At 39.2% G+C, this 22,217-nt stretch overlaps 1 protein-coding gene across 1 annotated transcript in view; it reads left to right on the top strand.

Moving 5' to 3' along the window:
- LOC138974552 (uncharacterized) overlaps window positions 1-22,217 on the top strand; it is a 315,190-nt gene that overhangs the window by 271,830 nt on the left and 21,143 nt on the right. Inside the window, exons 68-72 of the mRNA XM_070347269.1 lie at window positions 2,506-2,632; window positions 4,038-4,177; window positions 4,835-4,948; window positions 6,511-6,660; window positions 18,206-18,307. Coding sequence (XP_070203370.1) covers window positions 2,506-2,632; window positions 4,038-4,177; window positions 4,835-4,948; window positions 6,511-6,660; window positions 18,206-18,307 — 633 coding nt within the window. The remainder of the gene's footprint in view (window positions 1-2,505; window positions 2,633-4,037; window positions 4,178-4,834; window positions 4,949-6,510; window positions 6,661-18,205; window positions 18,308-22,217) is intronic.

Genomic DNA, 22,217 nt, shown 5'->3' on the forward strand with positions numbered 1-22,217 from the left:
CTCTCTCTCTCTCTCTCTCTCTCTCTCTCTCTCTCTCTCTCTCTCTCTCTCTCTCTCTCTCTCTCTCTCTCTCTCTCTCTCTCTCTCTCTCTCTCTCTCTCTCTCTCTCTCTCTCTCTTTCTCTCTCGTTTTAATTTTTTGTGTGATAAATAAAGTTCAAGTTGTCTATCTCTCTCTCTCTCTCTCTCTCTCTCTCTCTCTCTCTTTCTTTCTCTCTCTCTGTCTCTCTCTCTCTCCTTCTCTCTCTCTCTCTCTCTTTCTTTCTCTCTCTCTCTCTCTCTCTCTCTCTCTCTCTCTCTCTCTCTCTCTCTCTCTCTCTCTCTCTCTCTCTCTCTCTCTCTCTCTCTCTCAACAACCTTCGTCCTATCTCTGTTCTATCGGTGCTCTCTAAGCCTCTTGAGATGCATATCCATAAACATGTAATCCATCACATGGAAAGCCACGATCTTTTTTACCAATTCCAATCTGGTTTTCGTAATTTTCATTCTTGTTCCACGGCTCTTGTCCGTCTCTGTGACACCTGGCTGTCGGCTATCAACGATTCTAAATTAGTTGGTGCAGTTTTCCTCGATCTGAGGAAAGCGTTTGAAACAGTCGATCACAATATTCTCATAACTAAACTAAAGTTTTATATAAACAACAGTGATACAGTTAAGTTGCTTGCATCGTTCATCACGAACAGATCCCAGCGGGTATATCTAAATGGTCAATATTCACAAGATGGTGTTCTAAATTGCGGAGTTCCTCAGGGGTCCATTCTTGGCCCACTTTTATTTAGTATCTTCAAAAACGACCTACCTTTGCATATTACGAATAAAAAATGTATCTTGTGAGCTTTTTGCTGATGATAGCTCTCTTCACTCATTGTCCAAACAAATAGTTCAAGTGGAGGCTGACCTTCAGCAGGGAATCAACGACGTTGAACAGTGGTGTAGTAACAACAAAATGACCCTGCATCCCAAAAAATCCAGCAGTATGGTAGTCACATCTAGACAGAAACATCAGAGAGCGCCCCTTCTCCTCAACTTAAAACTGCACTCAGATCCTATAGAACAGGTTTCATCACACAGAGTACTATGAATTGAAGTTGACCAGGAGCTTAGGTGGAACATACACGTTAAGAATATCTGTAAAAAGCTGTCAAGCAATCTCCATCTCTTATCTAAACTAAAACCCTTTGTAGACAAGGAGGGACTGAAATGTTTTACGTGGCACACTGTCTATCATATATTAATTATGCCTCCACTGTATGGTGCGGTGCCAGTGAAAATATAATGAAAAAACTAAACTCCATGCACAGAAGAGGTGCTAAGCTTATTGTAACCAATCCTTATCTGTCCACGTCAGAAAAGTTGAAGGTAGCCAATATTCTTCCACTTCAACAGCAGCTTGATTACAACATCTTAATTCTAATGTACAAGGCGCTCAATGAACTGGCCCCACATACCTAAATGCATTCTTGACTAAAGCTTCCGATCACTATGTGTCAAACAAATCTATATATATATATTACCAAGGACTCGCATAGATCTATACAAAACTAGCTTTGCTTTTGTGGGACCTTCACTGTGGAACTCTCTTCCTTCGAATGTACAAACGTGCCGTACATTGAACGCATTCAAAACCTCCCTCAGGAAACACATACTGAGGTCTTCATAAGTTACGCTGCCGGTATTGTAGCTAGCTTTGTTAATTATAATTATTTTATTACTCTGAAATATTGATTGCTGCATGCCTACATAATGCTAAATCTACCTGTCTTGGTAGGCTCACTGTGTGCTTGTTGAATGGCACTTAGTTGTGTGTATATTATTATTAGTATTATATGTGTTCCTCCTTGTGCGTCTGCGTGTGAGTGCGCAAGTGTGATTGCGTAATTAATGTTCCATTCTGTAATTGCTTTATTGATGTTCCATTCATGTCTTTTCTACTACTTTTCTCATTTATTATTACTGTATGTTTGATGTTTCTATGATTCTAGTCGGGCGCACGCGTGAATATGTGTTTGTGTGAATGTAAAGGGCACATTGTAAGATTAAGCCTATGGCTTAAAATGTCTACCCTTTATGTGAATAAAATGTTCTAAGTCTAAGTCTAAGTCTCTCTCTCTCTCTCTCTCGGTCCATTAAAGTGCATTTTATTTGCGCATGCATCAGTGTGTGTGTGTGTGTGTGTGTGTGTGTGTGTGTGTGTGTGTGTGTGTGTGTAGCTTTAGAAATAAACAAGTCCAGATATAACACATTTTTCTTTGCGGCAAATGTCCAGATATCCCCCCCTCAGACACGTATGTGTGTGTGCGTGTGTGTGTGTGTGTGTGTGTGTGTGTGTGTGTGTGTGTGTGTGTGTGAGTGGGTGTGAATGTGTGTGTATGTGTGTATGTGTGTGTGTGTGTGTGTGTGTGTGTGAAAATCATAGAAAGCGATATTTTATTGAGGTACAAAGGTGTTTCTCTGTTAGGCTTGAAAGGTTATTAATTTTGAAAAAAATATTCTTTGTGCTCTTCAGTGTGTGGTGACGTGGTGCAGGATGATAACACCTATATCATATACAGTCCTAACTACCCTGACAATTACACGGAGCCTGGATTTAAATACATCTGCCAGTGGGTGGTTCCGACCAAAAAGGACGGGATGTACGTTTGAATTCTGAACCGTTTTTTACCGAATAAAATCAGAGTTGTCGTTGTATCCTGCCTAGTAATCAAACTCAGTCTACGTTATATGCATTTCAGACTGTTGTCAAATAACAGGTTTAGTAGCAGGCCAGGCAGAACTTCATCTGCAATTTACTCTTGATGATTCTCCAATTTGATTACTAGGCAGGATACAACGACAACTCTGATTTTATTCGGTAAACTTTTGAATAACAAAATGAACAACCTCAAACTAGATTGATGTTTTAATACCAAAACGCTCTCTTGTTTTCAAGAAACTTTTAACATCGTAACATGTTACCTTTGGCCTTGGTCGATAAAGATGAAAGAAAAGACAATATGGTCTCCTCGGACCAACAAAAGAGCTGGTCTGTCAACAAGCCACCAAACATCGTTTTTGTCATCATGTTGGTAGTGCAGCAAAATGCACAATAACCCACAGGGAGACGAATTTTTAGAATCCAACTCTGGGCTGCAAAGTCACAGTAGCTCGAGATAACACGTCAAACTTGTCTGTGACGTCAAACGTAGCTTGTTGACGTTTTTCTTTCAGTCAGAAAATGTACAGAGTTGCGATTGTTTGTATGAGTTTAGTAAGTGTTGAGGATATTTCTTTTATTTTGAGTGTTTTATGACCTTTCGTTGTGGATTTTGCAATTACAGAGATAAGTTGCAAATTGACCATGAGTGGCCGCAGTAATTGTCAACATTGATTGGGGTTTTGAGGGTGAATGCTTACAGTCGTTGTCCTCGGAAACACGAATCCAAAGCAGCGATGGTCCCACACATACAACAAATCAGCCTGATTGGCTCATACTTTGACAATCCACGTTTTGCCTGTAAGCTTAAAACCCATTCACCACCTCAATTTATTGCATTGGGAACATGAGATATATTCCGCGGTTGGATATGAATGGAAACTCATGAAAATGATGACAAATGTATATAACTTGTTATGAGTATCCGTACTCAACATTACTTTTTATATAAAGGAATCTTGGAAAGTACTGTTCCATCGGATCGAGGTCAGAATCTTACCATTCTAATTTCTTCCGAGAATGTCATCTGAGATTCTAAAAATCGTTTCAGAGCAAAACGGACAGTGAAGAATATACCTTCACAGATAGCCTACTATAGAAAACTAACATCCTCCTCAAGGGTACATGATGATGATGACGACGACGACGACAATGATGGTGATGATGATGATGACGATGATGATGATGATGATGATGATGATGATGATGATGATGATGATGATGATGATGGTGATGATGATGAGGATGGTGATGATGATGACGATGATGATGATGATGATGATGATGATGATGATGATGATAATGAGGCAGTGGTGCTGCTGCTGATGTTGATGATGGTTGTGCAGCACGGACGTGTATGTAAACCACGTGGACCTTGCACCGAGACATTCCGGAAGAATGTGTTCGGCTGAAGCACTGCTGCTTAGCAACTCTGCAGGCGAGCAGCGAACACTGTGTGGCTCGATGGGCTTTAGACACTACAAATGTGAGATATAAAATAGTGAAGATTATAACAACGGTTGTGTTTTCACAATTGTTAAACAAATGACCCAGTCACTTCCTGTACACAGCTACCTAGTGAAAATAAGGACATAACATAGTAAGGCATACCATCTAAAGCTCTGCATAACTGAACTGCATTATCAGAATATATATCGATTTAATTGTTAAGATACCATGGTACAAGCCGTTGTTGAAGAGTATGACCCTTGGACCTACAAGGGAGAAATTATAGTTTTATTCGGGAAATGTCCCACTCCTACCTCACCAACCCACCCACCCCCTCCCTCCACCAGAAAAAAAGAAGAAACTAGTTTAAGTCAAAACCGAAAATAACTTATGAAGAGAATACCACATAGCTAGCTGTGTCTACCAGTTTTACAGGAATTACTTTTCACGAAGGCGGAATGCGATGTTTGTCTCCCTAGGTATATGTTTGTCTGTATGTATATGTGTGACGACGGAGCGCAAGGATATGAATGCTGAAAGCCTTTTTTCAGACATTGTTATTCCATTGACATTGAAGTAATGAATTCCAACCATTATAATGCTATCGACATTAATATAATGCATGCACGCCAATAATGGATGTGTAAGCTGTGCACACAAAGGCCTTCCTTATGCTGCGCATTTTGATGTGCAGTCAGAGCTATCAAGGACGAGTTCTTCTACGTCAGTCTCGTGGTTCAAACCCCGGAATCAGCATCTGACTTTGTGCAACGTTTAGGATTTATAATCCATGTCTTCAGTAATGAAGGTTAGTTTCCAGTAAATACACACATTTTGCATTCTTTTGGTAGTATATGCTTGCCACAGTCTTTTGGTAGTATACGCTTGCCACAGTCTGTTGGTGGTATATGCTTGCCACAGTCGAATGTATCTGAATCGGTTTTGCCACCAATGCAAGAGGATCGCTGATGGTTACCGATACAGGTTTAAACGCGGTTTAATTGTCCACGAAAGTTTGAATGGAACATAAGTTCGTCACAAGAGTATTGTCATCAAATTAACATGGCCCTTGTTTTCAGTCCATAAAGTAAGCTAACACAATGAATGTCACGTCAACTTTCGTGTTTTTTTGTGTGTTCGCGAATACAAACCTATTTGCACCTTCTTCTTCTTCTTCGTACGACGGTTGTGTCAGACTCGGAATCTGGAGGATGCCATGAACATGGACGTTCTTTCCAGGTCCTCCAGTGCTCCCCACATTTTGGTCCTCAGATCTGTTGGGTCAGGCCATGTCTGGATCCGCAGTTGGTCGAGGAGGGGACATGCTTGGAGAACATGTTCTGGAGTCTGATCTCCCTCTCCACAGTCACATGTGGCAGACTCTGCTACACCTATCCTCCTTAGGTGTGCTATTTGCACCAAACGTGCACGGTACATACCGGAATTGATGATGCCGAATGCCACAAACTGTATCTGCAGAAACAATTGCATAATATCAGACTTTCATGTTCATGTTCATTACTTTATTGTCCCATCGCTGGGAAATTCGGGTCGCTTCCTCCCAGTGGAAAACTAGCAGCAACGGAGTCGCGCTACACAGGTGTCTGCGTGTTTAGGTGTATTCAGCCACCTGCACTTATGGCAGAATGACCAAGGTCTTTTACGTGCCAATGTGATGACACGGGGGTGGGACATGGCTTCCGTCTCTGGGTCTGCACATAAAGTTGACCCGTGTCCGTCCCGGCCCGAATTCGATCCTGCGACCTTCCGATCACAAGTCCAGTGCTCTACCAACTGAGCTACCGGGCCCCCATATATATCCCCTTGCATGACCAAGTGTTGTGGAGCCAACGTTTATGATTGGAGTAGCATTACACACATGTGTTTAAAAGTACTCGTCCGATTGTCACCAAATTTGACTGGAGTCTCAAAGAAATATTCTGCTCTTTGTTTTTTCAGCTTTCCGACAAATTCCACAAACAGATTGTTTTTCACCAGTTCAAACAAGTACCAAATAGAATAACCGTAACAAAAATGACAACTTTCTTCCAAATTCTTATTTCGAGGAACAAAATCTAAATCACATGTCTCTTTCTTTAGTGTCTAATGAGGCAGGCAGCAGATAGAATAAATTGATTGTTATTTATTACATGGTGAATCTTATAAGAGTTGGCTTTCCTTGATTGATCAAACATAAGAGGCAAAATCATCTAGTATTCAGAAAATGATATATATGTTAAAGACCAAAGTACTACAATGTGCTAATTATGTGTGTATGTGTGTGTGTGTGTGTGCTTGTGTGTGTGTGTCTATGTGTGTGTGTCTATGTGTGTGTCCTTATATGTGTGTATGTGTGTGTGTGTGTTCTAGACTGCACTGGCATACTTCCACCAGAAGGGGTTTTAACTAGTCCAAATTATCCTGGTCGCAGCCCAATGTACTCATACTGTCATTGGACCTTGGCCACCAAAACAAACACTACCATTTGGTTCAGCGTTCTTGACATCGACATTGAGGAAGGTAAAAGTCACAAAACACGCCAAGCATCTCTCCCCACGGACGCACTCGTTTTCTCTCTTCAAAATGCAAATGTCAACATAATTCAAACGTTCAAATCTGCCAAAGTTTGTCGCTGTACCCCAGTATCTGTGTGTGTGTGTGTGTGTGTGTGTGTGTGTGTGTGTGTGTGTGTGTGTGTGTGTGTGTGTGTGTGTGTGTGTGTGTGTGTGTGTGTGTGTGTGTGTGTGTGTGTGTGTGTGTGTGTGTGTGTGTGTGTGTGTGTGCGCGTGTGTGTGTCTGTGTCTGTGTGTGTGTGTGTGTGTGATATTTCAAGCAGTCATTTTCTTCATAGAAAATACTACATGACTTGCTGTGTTGTACCAGATTTACTCAAGTTGCTTTTTTTTAAATATTGACTTGCGGGCTAAGGCAATAAGAGTAAATCTTGTACGACGCACATCCCATGTAAAACGCTGACCAGATATGAGACTGTGAAGTGAACTGCTTTCATGAGGTGTATTGAGTATATATATTTTTTTTCTTTATAAAAAGGTGTGTGTATGTATGTAGGTGTGTGGGTGTGTGTGTGATATAACTCGCTGACCATCAAATCTATGTTTATTGTATTCTATGTTTTAATTTATCTTTTTTTTTTACTAGCGACTGCGATTTCTGTCACGCGAGGAAGCTTTGAGTGTATACTGTTTTTTTGTTTGTTTGGTTTTTTTTACACTTTTTTTGGTTCTTCAAATGCAACACGAGCAAACATTGAGGACATAATGAACTTACTACCTGCTTAATAATAATACAGTCAAATAATAATACAGTCAAACAAATAAACACAAAATCAAACAATTAAACAACCAAACAAAAACAAAAACAAAAGAAGTCGCGTAAGGCGAAAATACAACATTTAGTCAAGTAACTGTCGAACTCACAGAATTAAACTGAACGCACTGCAATTTTTTAGCAAGACCGTATACTCGTAGCATCGTCAGTTCACCGCTTGGGGCGAAGGCCGTGACATTGTCAAGAAGAGCGGGGTGGTAGTTGCGCTGAGAAGGATAGCACGCTTTTCTGTACCTCTCTTCGTTTTAACTTTCTGAGCGTGTTTTTAATCCAAACATATCATATGTATATGTTTTTGGAATTAGGAACCGACAAGAAATAAGATGAAAGTGGTTTTAAATTGATTTCGACAATTTAATTTTGATACTAATTTTTATATTTTTAATTTTGAGAGCTTGTTTTAATCCAAATATAACATATTTGTATGTTTTTGGAATCAAAAAATAATAGAGAATAAGATGAACGTAAATTGGGATCGTTTTATAATCATTTTTTTTTTTTTTTACAATTTTCCGATTTTTAATGACCAAAGTCATTAATTAATGTTTAAGCCATCAAGCTGAAATGCAATACCGAAGTCCGGGCTTCGTTGGAGATTACTGGACCAACATTTCAACCAATTTGGTTGAAAAATGAGAGCGTGACAGTGCCGCCTCAACTTTCACGAAAAGCCGGATATGACGTCATCAAAGACATTTATCAAAATAAAATGAAATAAACATCTGAGGATATCATACCCAGGAACTCTCATGTCAAATTTCATTAAGATCGGTCCAGTAGTTTAGTCTGAATCGCTCTACACACACACACACAGACACACAGACAGACAGACACACATACACCACGACCCTCGTCTCGATTCCCTCTCTACGTTCAAACATTTAGTCAAAACTTGACTAAATGTAAACAAGTCGCGTAAGGCGAAAATACAACATTTAGTCAAGCTGTCGAACTCACAGAATGAAACTGAACGCAATGCAATTTTTCAGCAAGACCGTATACTCGTAGCATCGTCAGTCCATCGCTCATGGCAAAGGCAGTGAAATTGACAAGAAGAGCGGGGTAGTAGTTTTTTTATTTTTTATTTTTATTCAATTAATAAAACACAAGATAACAAACATGGTAACTGTATTTTCTGTTTGCACACATACCCTCTCATTTACATGCGGTTCAGAAAAACTTGTACATTATACAAAAGGACAGAGTTAGGTTTACAACCCAGCTTAACAAAAAGGAACACTGCATCTGACGCAAATCAATCATATTTAATCCACCTTGCTTTACTTCGTTACATAAAACAGTTCTTTTCACCTTTTCAAATGCTTTTCTATTGCAGTCTTTTTTGCGCCACACGAAGCGAAACATTAACCTATTAATTTCAGTTAGAACGTCGTCTGGTACAATCAGCGCCTGCATTATATAGACAAAATGTGGCAGAATAAACGTATTGAATACACAGACTTTACCAATAATGCTCAAATTCCTTTTCTCCCACACGCAGATGAGCCTTTTTGCAACATTCACTCTCTCTTCCCAATTCTCTTTCACTTTTGACGCACGCATATAATTACAGAAATATACACCTAGAATGTTCATTTTGTCTGTACATGCAAAACCGCAACACTCATTCCTACAATTCTTCCGCGACCCAAACCACATTAGTTTGGATTTTTGGTGATTTATGTTCAAACCTGATATTTCTGAAAATTTACCAATCAAAGCCAGGGCTTGGAACATGTCATGTTCATCTTGCAAAAACAATGTAACATCATCAGCATACAACAATACTTTCAAAACTTTATTCATATCTCCGTTGTTCCATAATGACATACCCTTTATATTTTTGGCCTCTCGAATTTTGATTGCTAACAATTCAACTGCTAATACGAAGGCTAGTGCGGAAAAAGGACACCCTTGCCTTATTCCGGAATCAATATAAAAAAATTCAGAAAACCAACCACAATAGTTTACACAACTTTTTGCGTTTTTCATCAAAACATCAACCCATTTCACAAAATCAGTTCCAAAACCAAATTTTTCAAACATCTTCAACATAAACTCTTTGGAGATGCAATCAAATGCACGAAAAAAGTCAATTGACACCATCAATCCAGGCTTATTATGTAAATCTGCATGTTCTAAAACATCATCAACTAATCGCAATAAGGTTGAGACACGTCTACCTTTTATATGCCCAACTTGATCCTCATTCACAACACTCCCTACAACATCAGAGAGCCGAAGAGCTAAACATTTCGCTAATAATTTATAATCTGTATTGGTCAGTGAAATAGGTCTCCAATTCTTTAAATCATTTCTTGATAAATCCTTCCCTTTATGAATCAGTGTAATTGCCGCTTTACACTGTGAATTAGATAGAATTCCATTCTTAAAAGCAGAGTTAAAAGACGCAAGTATATACCTTTTTAGGCTCCTCCAACAAAACTTATAAAACTCAACTGTTAATCCATCAATTCCAGGCGCAGAACCATTATTCATACGCTTTAGAGCTGACAAAACTTCTCCTTCTACCACTTCCCCTTCACAGCTGTCTTTCTGCTGATCATTTATTTTTAAAACCTTTGTTCCATCCAAAAAAGTGTCAATTTTTAAGCTCATGTTTCCCTCATCAATTTTCCGTTTATACAAATCAGCAAAATACGTTTTTTGGACGAGAATAATATCTTCTTGCGTTGTAACAATTCGTCCGTTATCATCTTTTACACTTTCCATTTTTTTTGCGTTTGCTCTCGCCTTTTCTAACCCAAGAAAAAAAGGTGTGTTCCTTTCATCCTGCTCGATCCATTTAACTCTTGCACGCACCTGTGCTGCACGAGATTTACGCTGCTCTAACAGTTCTAACTGAAGCTTGACCTTCTGCCGTTTACCTTGCGTTTGAATACAGTCAAGGGAGACCCCAAGGGTTTTATCCAACTCATTTAATTCAACATACAGTTTTGCAACATCATTTTTAATTTCAAAACTTTTAAACTTACTAAAATTTTGGGAAAAATCCTTGATTCTCATTTTCAATAATTCCCAACCAAGTTGACAATCCTCTTCAACATCAAGTTGAAATGTGTCAAACATTTTGTTCATTTGATCAACAAAGCTCACATCATGCAACAGAGAATTATTAAATTTCCAATAACACTCTCCTCTTACGACATCAGATAGTTTAATATGAATACTACAGCCTCTGTGGTCCGACGTCGCAACAGAGATTATGTCACAATCAACAATCTTTTCAAACACACTTAAGCTACTAAAAACGTAGTCAAGTCTTCTTGCCACAAATGGAACATGTTTTGACCATGTACATTCTTTTCTATCTAAATTATGCATTCTCCATACATCGTATAAATCACATTCATTCACCAGGTCATTAAATTGTTTCACAACAACGTTTGAATGTTTCTCTCCACTTATTATGTCGAGCTCATTACTCATGACACAATTAAAATCTCCACACAACACTATATCACCATCTTCCTTTTTATATTTAGTCAAGTTTTGACTAAATATTTTAACATCGAGGGGGAATCGAAACGAGGGTCGTGGTGTATGTGCGTATGTGCGTGTGTGTGTGTGTGTGTGTGTGTGTAGAGCGATTCAGACTAAACTACTGGACCGATCTTTATGAAATTTGACATGAGAGTTCCTGGGTATGAAATCCCCGAACGTTTTTTTCATTTTTTTGATAAATGTCTTTGATGACGTCATATCCGTCTTTTCGTGAAAGTTGAGGCGGCACTGTCACGCCCTCATTTTTCAACAAAATTGGTTCAAAGTTTGGTCAAGTACTCTTCGACGAAGCCCGGAGTTCGGTATTGCATTTCAGCTTGGTGGCTTAAAAATTAATTAATGACTTTGGTCATTAAAAATCTGAAAATTGTAAAAAAAAATAAAAATTTATAAAACGATCCAAATTTACGTTTATCTTATTCTCCATCATTTGCTGATTCCAAAAACATATAAATATGTTATATTCGGATTAAAAACAAGCTCTGAAAATTAAATATATAAAAATTATTATCAAATTTTTTTTTTCGAAATCAATTTAAAAACACTTTCATCTTATTCCTTGTCGGTTCCTGATTCCAAAAATATATAGATATGATATGTTTGGATTAAAAACACGCTCAGAAAGTTAAAACGAAGAGAGGTACAGAAAAGCGTGTTATGCAGCATAGCGTAACCACTACCCCGCTCTTCTTGTCAATTTCACTGCCAATGCTGTGAGCGGTGGACCACGAGTATACGGTCTTGCTGCGTTGCATTGCGTTCAGTTTCATTCTGTGAGTTCGACAGCTACTTGACTAAATATTGTATTTTCGCCTTACGCGACTTGTTTAACATGTCTGAAACATCTGCAAAAAAGTCATTTTCTCTCTAGACTCGTTTGGTGCATAAACATTTGCGATAATCAAACTTTGGTTATCACTACGAATCTTCACTGCAAGAATGCGCTTCGTTTCACAGACGATCTTTACATGATCACAAACAAACCCTTTTTATATTTAGTCAAGTGTTGACTAAATATTTTAACATTGAGGGGGAATCGAAACGAGGGTCGTGGTGTATGTGCGTGTGTCTGTGTGTCTGTGTGTCTGTGTGTGTGTGTAGAGCGATTCAGACTAAACTACTAGACCGATCTTTATGAAATTTGACATGAGAGTTCCTGGGTATGTAATCCCCGAACGTTTTTTTCATTTTTTTGATAATTGTCTTTGATGACGTCATATCCGGCTTTTCGTGAAAGTTGAGGCGGCACTGTCACACCCTCATTTTTCAACCAAATTGGTTGAAATTTTGGTCAAGTAATCTTCGACGAAGCCCGGACTTCGGTATTGCATTTCAGCCTGGTGGGTTAAAAATTAATTAATGACTTTGGTCATTAAAAATCTGAAAATTGTAAAAAAAATTAAAAATGTATAAATCGATCCAAATTTACATTTATCTTATTTTCCATCATTTGCTCATTCCAAAAACATATAAACATGTTATATTCGGATTAAAAACAAGCTCTGAAAATTAAATATATACAAATTATTATTAATTTTTTTTTTTCGAAATCAATTTAAAAACACTTTCATCTTATTCCTTGTTGGTTCCTGATTCAAAAAACATGTAGATATAATATGTTTGGATTAAAAACACGCTCAGAAAGTTAAAACGAAGAGAGGTACAGAAAAGCGTGCTATCCTTCTCAGCGCAACGAATACCCCGCTATTCTTGTCAATTCCACGGGCACTGCCTTTGCCACGGGCGGTGGAGTGACGATGCTACGAGTATACGGTCTTGCTGCGTTGCGTTGCGTTCAGTTTCATTCTGTGAGTTCGACAGCTACTTGACTAAATATTGTATTTTCGCTTTACGCGACTTGTTTTAATAATATAACCTGTCCCGCGCTATGCACGGTACTTTCGCTGTAAAACAGATCACCACCCCACTCTCTCCTCCATTCTTCACTGACATCTTTAGTAATATGCGACTCTTGCAAACAAATGACGTCATACTTTTTGCTTCTGAAAAACCTAAACAAACTTTTCCTTTTTATATTTAGTCAAGTTTTGACTAAATATTTTAACATCGAGGGGGAATCGAAACGAGGGTCGTGGTGTATGTGCGTGCGTGCGTGTGTGTGTGTGTGTGTGTGTGTGTGTGTGTGTGTGTGTGTGTGTGTGTGTGTGTGTGTGTGTGCGCGCGCGCGTGTGTGTGTGTGTGTGTGTGTGTGTGTGTGTGTGTGTGTGTGTGTGTGATGATGATTAGTTTTAACGTCCTCTTAGAACTGCAACTGGCTTTAGGACAGGTAGAGTTAATATGCTTTATGTGGGGACAAGACACTGAACAAACATGCAACCAGAGAACACATATGGTCGTGTTATAATCATATCTGGAAGTCTGTTGCGATGTTTCAAAATGGGGATGGAAGTGAAGATTGTGTACGCGGAATATGGTTGGACTGGAGCGGTTTTGTAGGCTTATTTGTTTTAATTTTTGTTATGTGGAATATTGTTATATTTGTGGCTGAATAGGTAAGTAAATACATAACTGGAAAAATAATACAATGAAGATGAAAAAGCTCGGCGTGAGAGAGTATTGAGTGGTGGGAAGGAGGAACGGAGATCAGGTTTTTTTTTAAACAGATATATCCTATTTCAGCCTTATATCTTGAGAGACACAGGGTGTATGCTAGCTTCCATTGAAGCGTGCAATGTTTATCTAAAAAAAAACTCATGGGGTTTCAGTTTGTGTTCGTTGACAAGGGTGTGTAGCACAGGAGCTCCTGTGGTGTGTAGGTTGCGGAAATCTTGTTGGAGTGATTGGCAGCGGTCAAAGAGGTGTAAAAAAGATATACACTTTCCACATTCACAGAGACGGGGGAAAGCACTTGTGAGCGCATCCATCCGTGCGAATGCTGCGAAGTATTTTAAGGAGGGAGATGGGGAGTGTAGGCCTCTTTTGTTTTGTTTGTCGGGGCAGAATAAGCCAACCATGAGCATTGCCGTTTATTTTTAATTCTGTTTCCCAGTGACGCCAGCCGGGCAACTTTGGCCATTTTGTGTTTTGCTCCCGTCTTTGTTAATTTTATTTCATGAAACGCTGCTTGATCTGTAACAGCCTCTTTTGCTTCTCTGTCAGCCATATCATTGCCTCTGATCCATGCATGTGTGTGTGGGGAAGGACGTAGGCTAAGGGTCAGTTCTGTTCAAGAGGCAATGATCTGGTGACAGAGGAACAATATTTCTGTCTGAGGCTCCTCCCGGTTTCTGGAACCATTTTGAAGAGCAGTCATGCTGGTTTTGAGTCGAAGAGAATCACGACTCTTGTTGGAGGTCGAGGGGGGTCATTGATATAGTGGCATGCACTTAAGATAACGTACATTTCTGCAGGGAAAATGGACACATCCTTGTTGAGTTTACTTTTTTTGAAACTGATTTTGAGGTCAGGAATGACAAAAGCACAGTCAGCTTGGTCATCATTTTTTTTTTAGTCGTAATTAAATATTTGTAGGTGATCTTTGTTATTGTTTGAAATTATTTCTTTTACTATTGATGAGACAAGTACAGGGTTATATTTTTTTGTTACACCCAGATCATGATCAGGGGTGATAATGGGGGATTCCATAAACCAAAATGGGAAGGGGTGAATGGGAATGTGGGCCATCCTACCTGGGTTTACCCCCACTTTCTTGAAATATCGGTTGAACATAATATAGTCTGCTAGTGGGATCGTTGCTTCGTGTATTTTGGGTGTTTTTCTTTTTAGGTTTTGGTAAGAGGCCGAGGTTATTGTGTCGAACTCAGCAGTGAGCTCTTCGTTCACAGCATTGTCAAAAGTACTTGATCTTGATACTACTGGGCCGACTTTAGTCTTCTTTCTTCATCGAGGGGCAGCCAGCCAGCCTCTTGATACACGGTTTGTTTATAGAGTCTTTTGGGAGATCAAAGATGAGTTAGAGTGCAGCCATTTCGGCTCTTTCATATAGTTTTAGATTCGATTTGTGTGTGTGTGTGTGTGTGTGTGTGTGTGTGTGTGTGTGTGTGTGTGTGTGTGTGTGTGTATGTGTGTGTATGTGTGTGTGTGTAGAAGCAGGAAACGATAAGCACAATAATAGCAAACTAAAGAAGGGGAAGGAAAACGAATCGAAAGGGAGGGGACAAACCTCGCACTTCTTTACTCAAACTTCAATAAACCGTCTGTAAAACTAACACCGTGTATTCTCCTTTCTCAATCATTATCAAAATCGATCCTAAAACAAAGCAAGTTAAGTAAGGCGAAAATACTACATTTAGTCAAGCTGTCGAACTCACAGAATGAAACTGAACGCAATGCAATTTTTTTCTGCAAGACCGTATACTCGTAGGCCTAGCATCGTCAGTCCACCGCTCGTGGCAAAGGCAGTGGAATTGACAAGAAAAGCGGGGTAGTAGTTGCACTGAGAAGGATAGCACGCTTTTCTGTACGCTTTTCTGTACGCACGCTTCGTTTTAACTTTCTGAGCGTGTTTTTAATCCAAACATATCATATATATATGTTTTTTGAATCAGCAACCGACAGGAAATACGATGAAAGTGTTTTTAAATTGACTTCGACAATTTAATTTTGATAATAGTTTTTATATTTTTAATTTTCAGAGCTTGTTTTTAATCCAAATATGACATATTTATATGTTTTTGAAATCAGAAAATGATGAAAAATAAGATGAACGTAAATGTGGATCGTTTTATAAAAATAAATATATTTTTTACAATGTTCAGATTTTTAATGACCAAAGTCATCAATTAATTTTTAAGCCACCAAGCTGAAATGCAATACCGAAGTCCGGCCTTTGTCGAAAATTGCTTGGCCAAAATTGCAATCAATTTGATTGAAAAATGAGGGTGTGACAGTGCCGCCTCAACTTTTACAAAAAGCCGGATATGGCGTCATCAAAGGTATTTATCGAAAAAAAGAAAAAAATGTCCGGGGATATCATTCCCAGGAACTCTCATGTAAAATGTCATAAAGATCGGTCTAGTAGTTTGGTCTGAATCGCTCTACACACACACACACACACACACACACACACACACACACACACACACACACACACACACACACACACACACACACACACACACACACACACACATACACCACGACACTCGTCTCGATTCCCCCTCTAAGTTAAAACATTTAGTCAAAACTTGACTAAATGTAAAGAGACATTATGTATTGCATCTAAACACGAGGTGAGTAAAACATTATCAGAAAAGGTAGAGCAAGAGAAATCCCAAAACTCAAATTCGAGTCAATTCAGTTTGTACTGTACGTACAAGTTGAGAAAGTTGCAAGTCCAGTCAGTAGCCACCATCTCGGACGGATGTTTCGGGGCGGGGGTGGGGGGGAGTAGGGGGGAAGTAGAACAAAGGCCTATCTGTGGTCAATCGCCGCTTCGCTGGGCCTTACAGGTCCCAAGCAACACATGGGAAAACGATTAACTCGGCTTGTGCACCCAAGCAAAAGGTGCATAGCAATATAGAAGGAAACTTAAAATCTTGCTCCACTAAATTTTCAGGCTAAGAACTGACCTACTTTTTCTGCTCAACGCACGGGCAATGCATACTCTCATCAGTGTACACGTGACAAGGCTCATATAGAGAAAATAAGAGATACCCCCCAAAAATGTATATGCACTGCACTTTTTTTTTACATTTATAAACTGATGATCAGTGTGTGCATGTGTGTGTTCAGTTGTGTGTGTGTGCGTGTGTGTGTGTGTGTGTGTGTGTGTGTGTGTGTGTGTCAGTTCAAGGGCCGGGTGTGTGTGTGTCACTGTGTGCCAGTGTGTGTGTGTGTGTGATGGTCAGTCAGTGTTATAATTAGTCACAGTGTATGTGTGTGTGTGTGTGTGTGTGTGTGTGTGTGTGTGTGTGTGTGTGCATGTGTGTGTGCTGTGTGCAGCGACGGTGTGAATGTCAGTGTGTGTGTGTATGTGTGTGTGTGTGTGTGTGTGTGTGTGTGTGTGTGTGTGTGTGTGTGTGTGTGTGTGTGTGTGTGTGTGTGTGTGACCGTGCTGAGAGAGAAACTAGAGAGAGAGAGAGGGAGCCGATAATCGTCTGATTCTGCAGACTCGCCGAGAGGCGGCCGGGGTTCGGCACCAGGCTGATTAAAACGCAAAATAATCCATCAAAACAACACTCTAACATCAAGTTTTAGAAACCAGAAAAACTTATCGTAACTCCATAGGTTTTGTGGTGTTTTGCGCACTGCTGAAACGCGTTTAACACGACGTGAAGCGCCGTGCGTTAACGTAGCGAAAACGTCCAAAAACGCAGACACCAAAACTCGATGTTTTACCGTGTTTTGCACCCCGCTAAAATCCCTGGGATTTTATTGCGTTACGGCAGTTTTTCTAACTTGATGTGAATCGCACAGGTTTAATGCCACAAAATTCAGTTGATTAACTTCATGTTTCATGTTATATGCCACGTTATAGTGCCAGAACGTGACTTTTCGCCCAGTGACGGTTTATAATCCTTAATCTGAAAACCATTCAACGAATCAATTTTTACGTTTCTCTGATATTTTGGGAACAAAATTAGTTTGAACAAAAGGAAAATGTAATCTAAATTCTTCAAAGGTAAAAAAGCCTTCAATTTAAATGTAGACACACACTACATGATTTTCAATCCATTGCTTATATACTATTGTACCGTGGTCTCGTATAATGCTCAAACCGTAATCTATACATTCGGAAACAAAATCATTCACATTAATTACCTCGCTTAAGGAACAGCATTTCTTATCATGTTTCAAAACATCCTTTCAAAAAGGGTTACCACATTGTTTCATTAACACATTTGCATACTCGGCACCTACTTCAAATATGTCTTTCATTCCAGGTATTATATCAAAAATAAGCATTTTTACATCAAATTCAAACATCTTTAATCTGCGTATCCAATGTATGTTTACTGATGCCACAAAAGTATACATGTCAATCATATTCAGACCACCATTGCAATAGTGTATACTGTTAGTTTTAGTGAATGTATCTTTAAATTCATGCTGTCCAGTGTTGTTTTTTAAATGAATGTTGTTTTTGATTAGTTTGTATAATCGATGCGTGTGTTGGTGTATTTGGCTGGATTGAAATGTGTCTTAACCGCAATGTCATCAAAAATTCCCAACCTTGGGCAATTAAAGATTCTGTATTCTGTATTCGCAGACTGTGAGGAGGGTGGAGTCATCTTTTCTTGGACATCAGTCAACGGGACGGAACAAAAAAAATCATTATGCCGTAGTAACTCTGCAGGAAAAGCTTTTGAAGGTAAGCTCTGTGCGTAGTGCTGATTAGTTATATTTAATAGTGCACGTCCATGATACTGGGTAAGAGTTAGGGGACATGAGCGTTAATTATGAAACTTAAACAGACTTGTCCACATGCTAAAGACCTGTTTTAAGTCAGATATTCCAGAGTCAACAATTGGAAAGTTTTCGACTCTCTATTCCATCACAGCACATTGACAACTGCGTTAAGTCAGTTAGTTTATTTTGCGTACATTACAGAAGTAAACGAAACCAAGTGAGATCGGAACATCGTCTGCGTTTATCGCTGATCATTGATATTTTTAAAATATCTATTGCTCAATTAATTATAAGTTTAATCCAGCATACAAAATAATGGTATTGCTGTAAAGTGTGCGCGTTAGTACTTAAGAGAATTCATTCTCCCTGAAGCATTTATAGAAACGAAAGTGACTTACGACAAGGATTTTTTTCAATTCCATCTAAATCTGAAATAACTAGGTGTTATGTTATTTTCTGTGTTTTTACATTTAGTCAAGTGACTAAATGTTTTAACATCGAGGGGGGAATCGAGACGAGGGTCGTGGTGTATGTGTGTGTGTGTGTGTGTGTGTGTGTGTGTGTGTGTGTGTGTGTGTGTGTGTGTGTGTGTGTGTGTGTGTGTGTGTGTGCGTGCGTGCGTGCGTGTAGAGCGATTCAGACCAAACTACCGGACCAATCTTTATGACATTTGACATGAAAGTTCCTGGGTATGATATCCCCATACTTTTTTTCATTTTTTGGATAAATGTATTTGATGACGTCATATTCGGCTTTTCGTGAAAGTTGAGGCGGCACTGTCACGCCCTAATTTTTAAACCAAATTGGTTGACATTTTGGTCAAGTATTGTTCGACGAAGCCCGGACTTTGGACATTTCACCGTGGTGGCTTAAAAATTAATTAATGACTTTGGTCATTAAAAATCTGAAAATTGTAAAAAAAATATTTCTTTTCTAAAACGATCTACATTTACGTTCATCTTATTCTCCATCATTTGCTGATTCCAAAAACATATAAATATGTTATATTTGGATTAAAAACAAGCTCTGAAAATTAAATATATAAAAATTATTATCAAAATTAAATTTTCGAAATCAATTTAAAAACACTTTCATCTTATTCCTTGTCGGTTCCTGATTCCAAAAACATATATATATGATATGTTTGGATTAAAAACACGCTCAGAAAGTTAAAACGAAGAGAGGTACAGAAAAGCGTGCTATCGTTCTCAGCGCAACTACTACCCCGCTCTTGTTGTCAATGTCACTGCCTTTGCCGTGAGCGGTGGACTGACGATGCTACGAGTATACGGTCTTGCTGCTTTGTATTGCGTTTAGTTTAATTCTGTGAGTTCGACAGCTACTTGACTAAATGTTGTATTTTCGCCTTACGCGACTTGTTATTGATTCACCTGAGTAATTATTGAGTATTAGGATTCATATGTCTCCGGCTGTATGGACAAAAAACTTAACGTTGAGGTTATCTCGGATGTTTTTCAAGCTAGATATCTAAAAACTTAGCACGCTCTTATAGGGTTTGATGATCTCACGAAGTGACCCCAGTTTGGTTGACCCTCGTCAAATTTACGGGTCACAGCGGTATCACGTTCGTTTCATAAACAAAAAAACTTAACGTTAAGGTTATCTCGGATGTTTGCGAAGCTAGAGCTTTGAAACATTGTACACTTTTAGGGTTTGATATACTCCCGACTTGACCTTCGTCAAGTTTTATGGTCACAAGGGTTATGTTCGATTCATAATAACCTAACATTCACGTTATTGCAGACGTTTTTGAAGCTATAGGGTTGTTCTTCAAGGGTTTAATCATCTTCCAACATGACCTTAGTTTGGTTTACCATCGTCATATTTTGGGGTCGCAGCGGGGACATGTTTGTTGATCCTTTTCCAGTTATTTTGGGATCAAAAGCCTCCACATTTCACACAATTGTTGGTGTTGATAATCAGCAGACATGACACAGATTTGGCTTGTTTTCATCAACTTTCAGAGTCACAGCATGAACATGTTTGCTGGAGAAATTGTTCACCCCTGAAAGATAAGTTTTGATACCATCAACCTTAATGATGTCATTGTTTGATTTCGTCACAGTCTTGGCTAGACAATAGGTGATGGCATCATGTTATGATGTCATAGTGTTAGAAATGAGGTCACACAGGTGTCTGAGTATACATATTTTCTCTGGGCTAGCCAACACACAAGACAATTAGAAATTGTTATGAATCTTTTAAAGGCTTTTTTTGGTGTCAAAAACGCGTTCATTTGCGTTTTGGCGTGACTATGGTTAACCAGACATAATTATGCATGCCGTAGGAAATGGTTTTCTCACCTTCCCTCAAAGGGTTTAGTTTATTTCGGAATCGTTTTGGGCCATATAATCCGACGAATTTCGTGGCTGAAGCGAAGCGTTTTTGCGTTCCGATCTGGCGGCAATTGTATCGCGAACTTCCGCAAGAGTGCGGAAGTGGTGAATTCTGGGTAAAAATTCCGATGACGTCACAAGCAGTAATCATGGCAGAAGCAACTTAAGCTGCTGAACCTTACCGTTTTGAGCCCGGGGGTTAAAATCAAGAGTCTGTGCGCCTCGTGATTTGTAAATGTTTTTTTGCTTCCGATATTTTCTTGTCATCTCTAAAGTCAAGGCACAAAAACAAAATCCCTTGACTTTTGGGGTAACGCGACTGTTGGTGTTTAGATTTTTTTCATTACTAGATTGTCCCGTCGCTAAGAAATTCGGGTCACTTCCTCCCAGTGGAAAGCTAGCAGCAACAGAGTCGCGCTTCCCCAAAGTCAAGGGATCTATGGGCATTTTTTTTAATTTTCTTTTGTGTCCCATCGCTGGGAAATTCGGATCGCATCCTCCCAGTGGAAAGCTAGCAACAACAGTCGCGCTACCCCAAAGTAAATGAATCTATTAGATTTGTTTTTCATTTCTTATTGTCCCATCACTTTCCACAACTTGGACACATACCACAACTTTGACGCATTACCACGTCTTGGACACATACCACATCTTGGACACATACCACAACTTGGACACATACCACATCTTGGAGACATTCCACAACTTGGACACAGACCACATCTTAGACTAATACAACAACTTGGACACATACAACATCTTGGACACATGCCACACCTTGGACACATATCACAACTTGGACACATACCACAACTTGGATACATACCACATCTTGGACACATTCCATAGCTTGGACACATACCACAACTTGGACACATACCACAACTTGGACACATTACCACATCTTGGACACATTACCACATTTTGGACACATACCAAAACTTGGACACATACCATATCTTGGACACATATCACAACGTGGACATATTCCACATCTTGGACACACTCCACAACTTGGACCACAAGCGCGACTCTGTTGCTGCTAGCTTTTCATTTGGAGGAAGCGATCCGAAATCGCCAGCGATATAGGACAATAAAGAAACAAGTCGCGTAAGGCGAAAATACAACCATTAGTCAAGTAGCTGTCGAACTCACAGAATGAAACTGAACGCAATGCAATGTTTCAGCAAGACCGTATACTCGTAGCATCGTCAGTCCACCGCTCATGGCGAAGGCAGTAATATTGACAAGAAGAGCGGGGTAGTAGTTGCGCTGAGAAGGATAGCACGCTTTTCTGTACCTCTCTTCGTTTTAACTTTCTGAGCGTGTTTTTAATCCAAACATATCATATCTATATGTTTTTGGAATCAGGAACCGACAAGAATTAAGATGAAAGTGTTTTTAAATTGATTTGGAAAAAAAATTGATAATAATGTTTATATTTTTAAATGTCAGAGCTTGTTTTTAATCCAAATATAACACATGTATATGTTTTTGGAATCAGAAAATGATGGA

This window comes from Littorina saxatilis, linkage group LG8, assembly GCF_037325665.1.
Source record: "Littorina saxatilis isolate snail1 linkage group LG8, US_GU_Lsax_2.0, whole genome shotgun sequence".
Lineage (NCBI taxonomy): Eukaryota > Metazoa > Mollusca > Gastropoda > Littorinimorpha > Littorinidae > Littorina > Littorina saxatilis.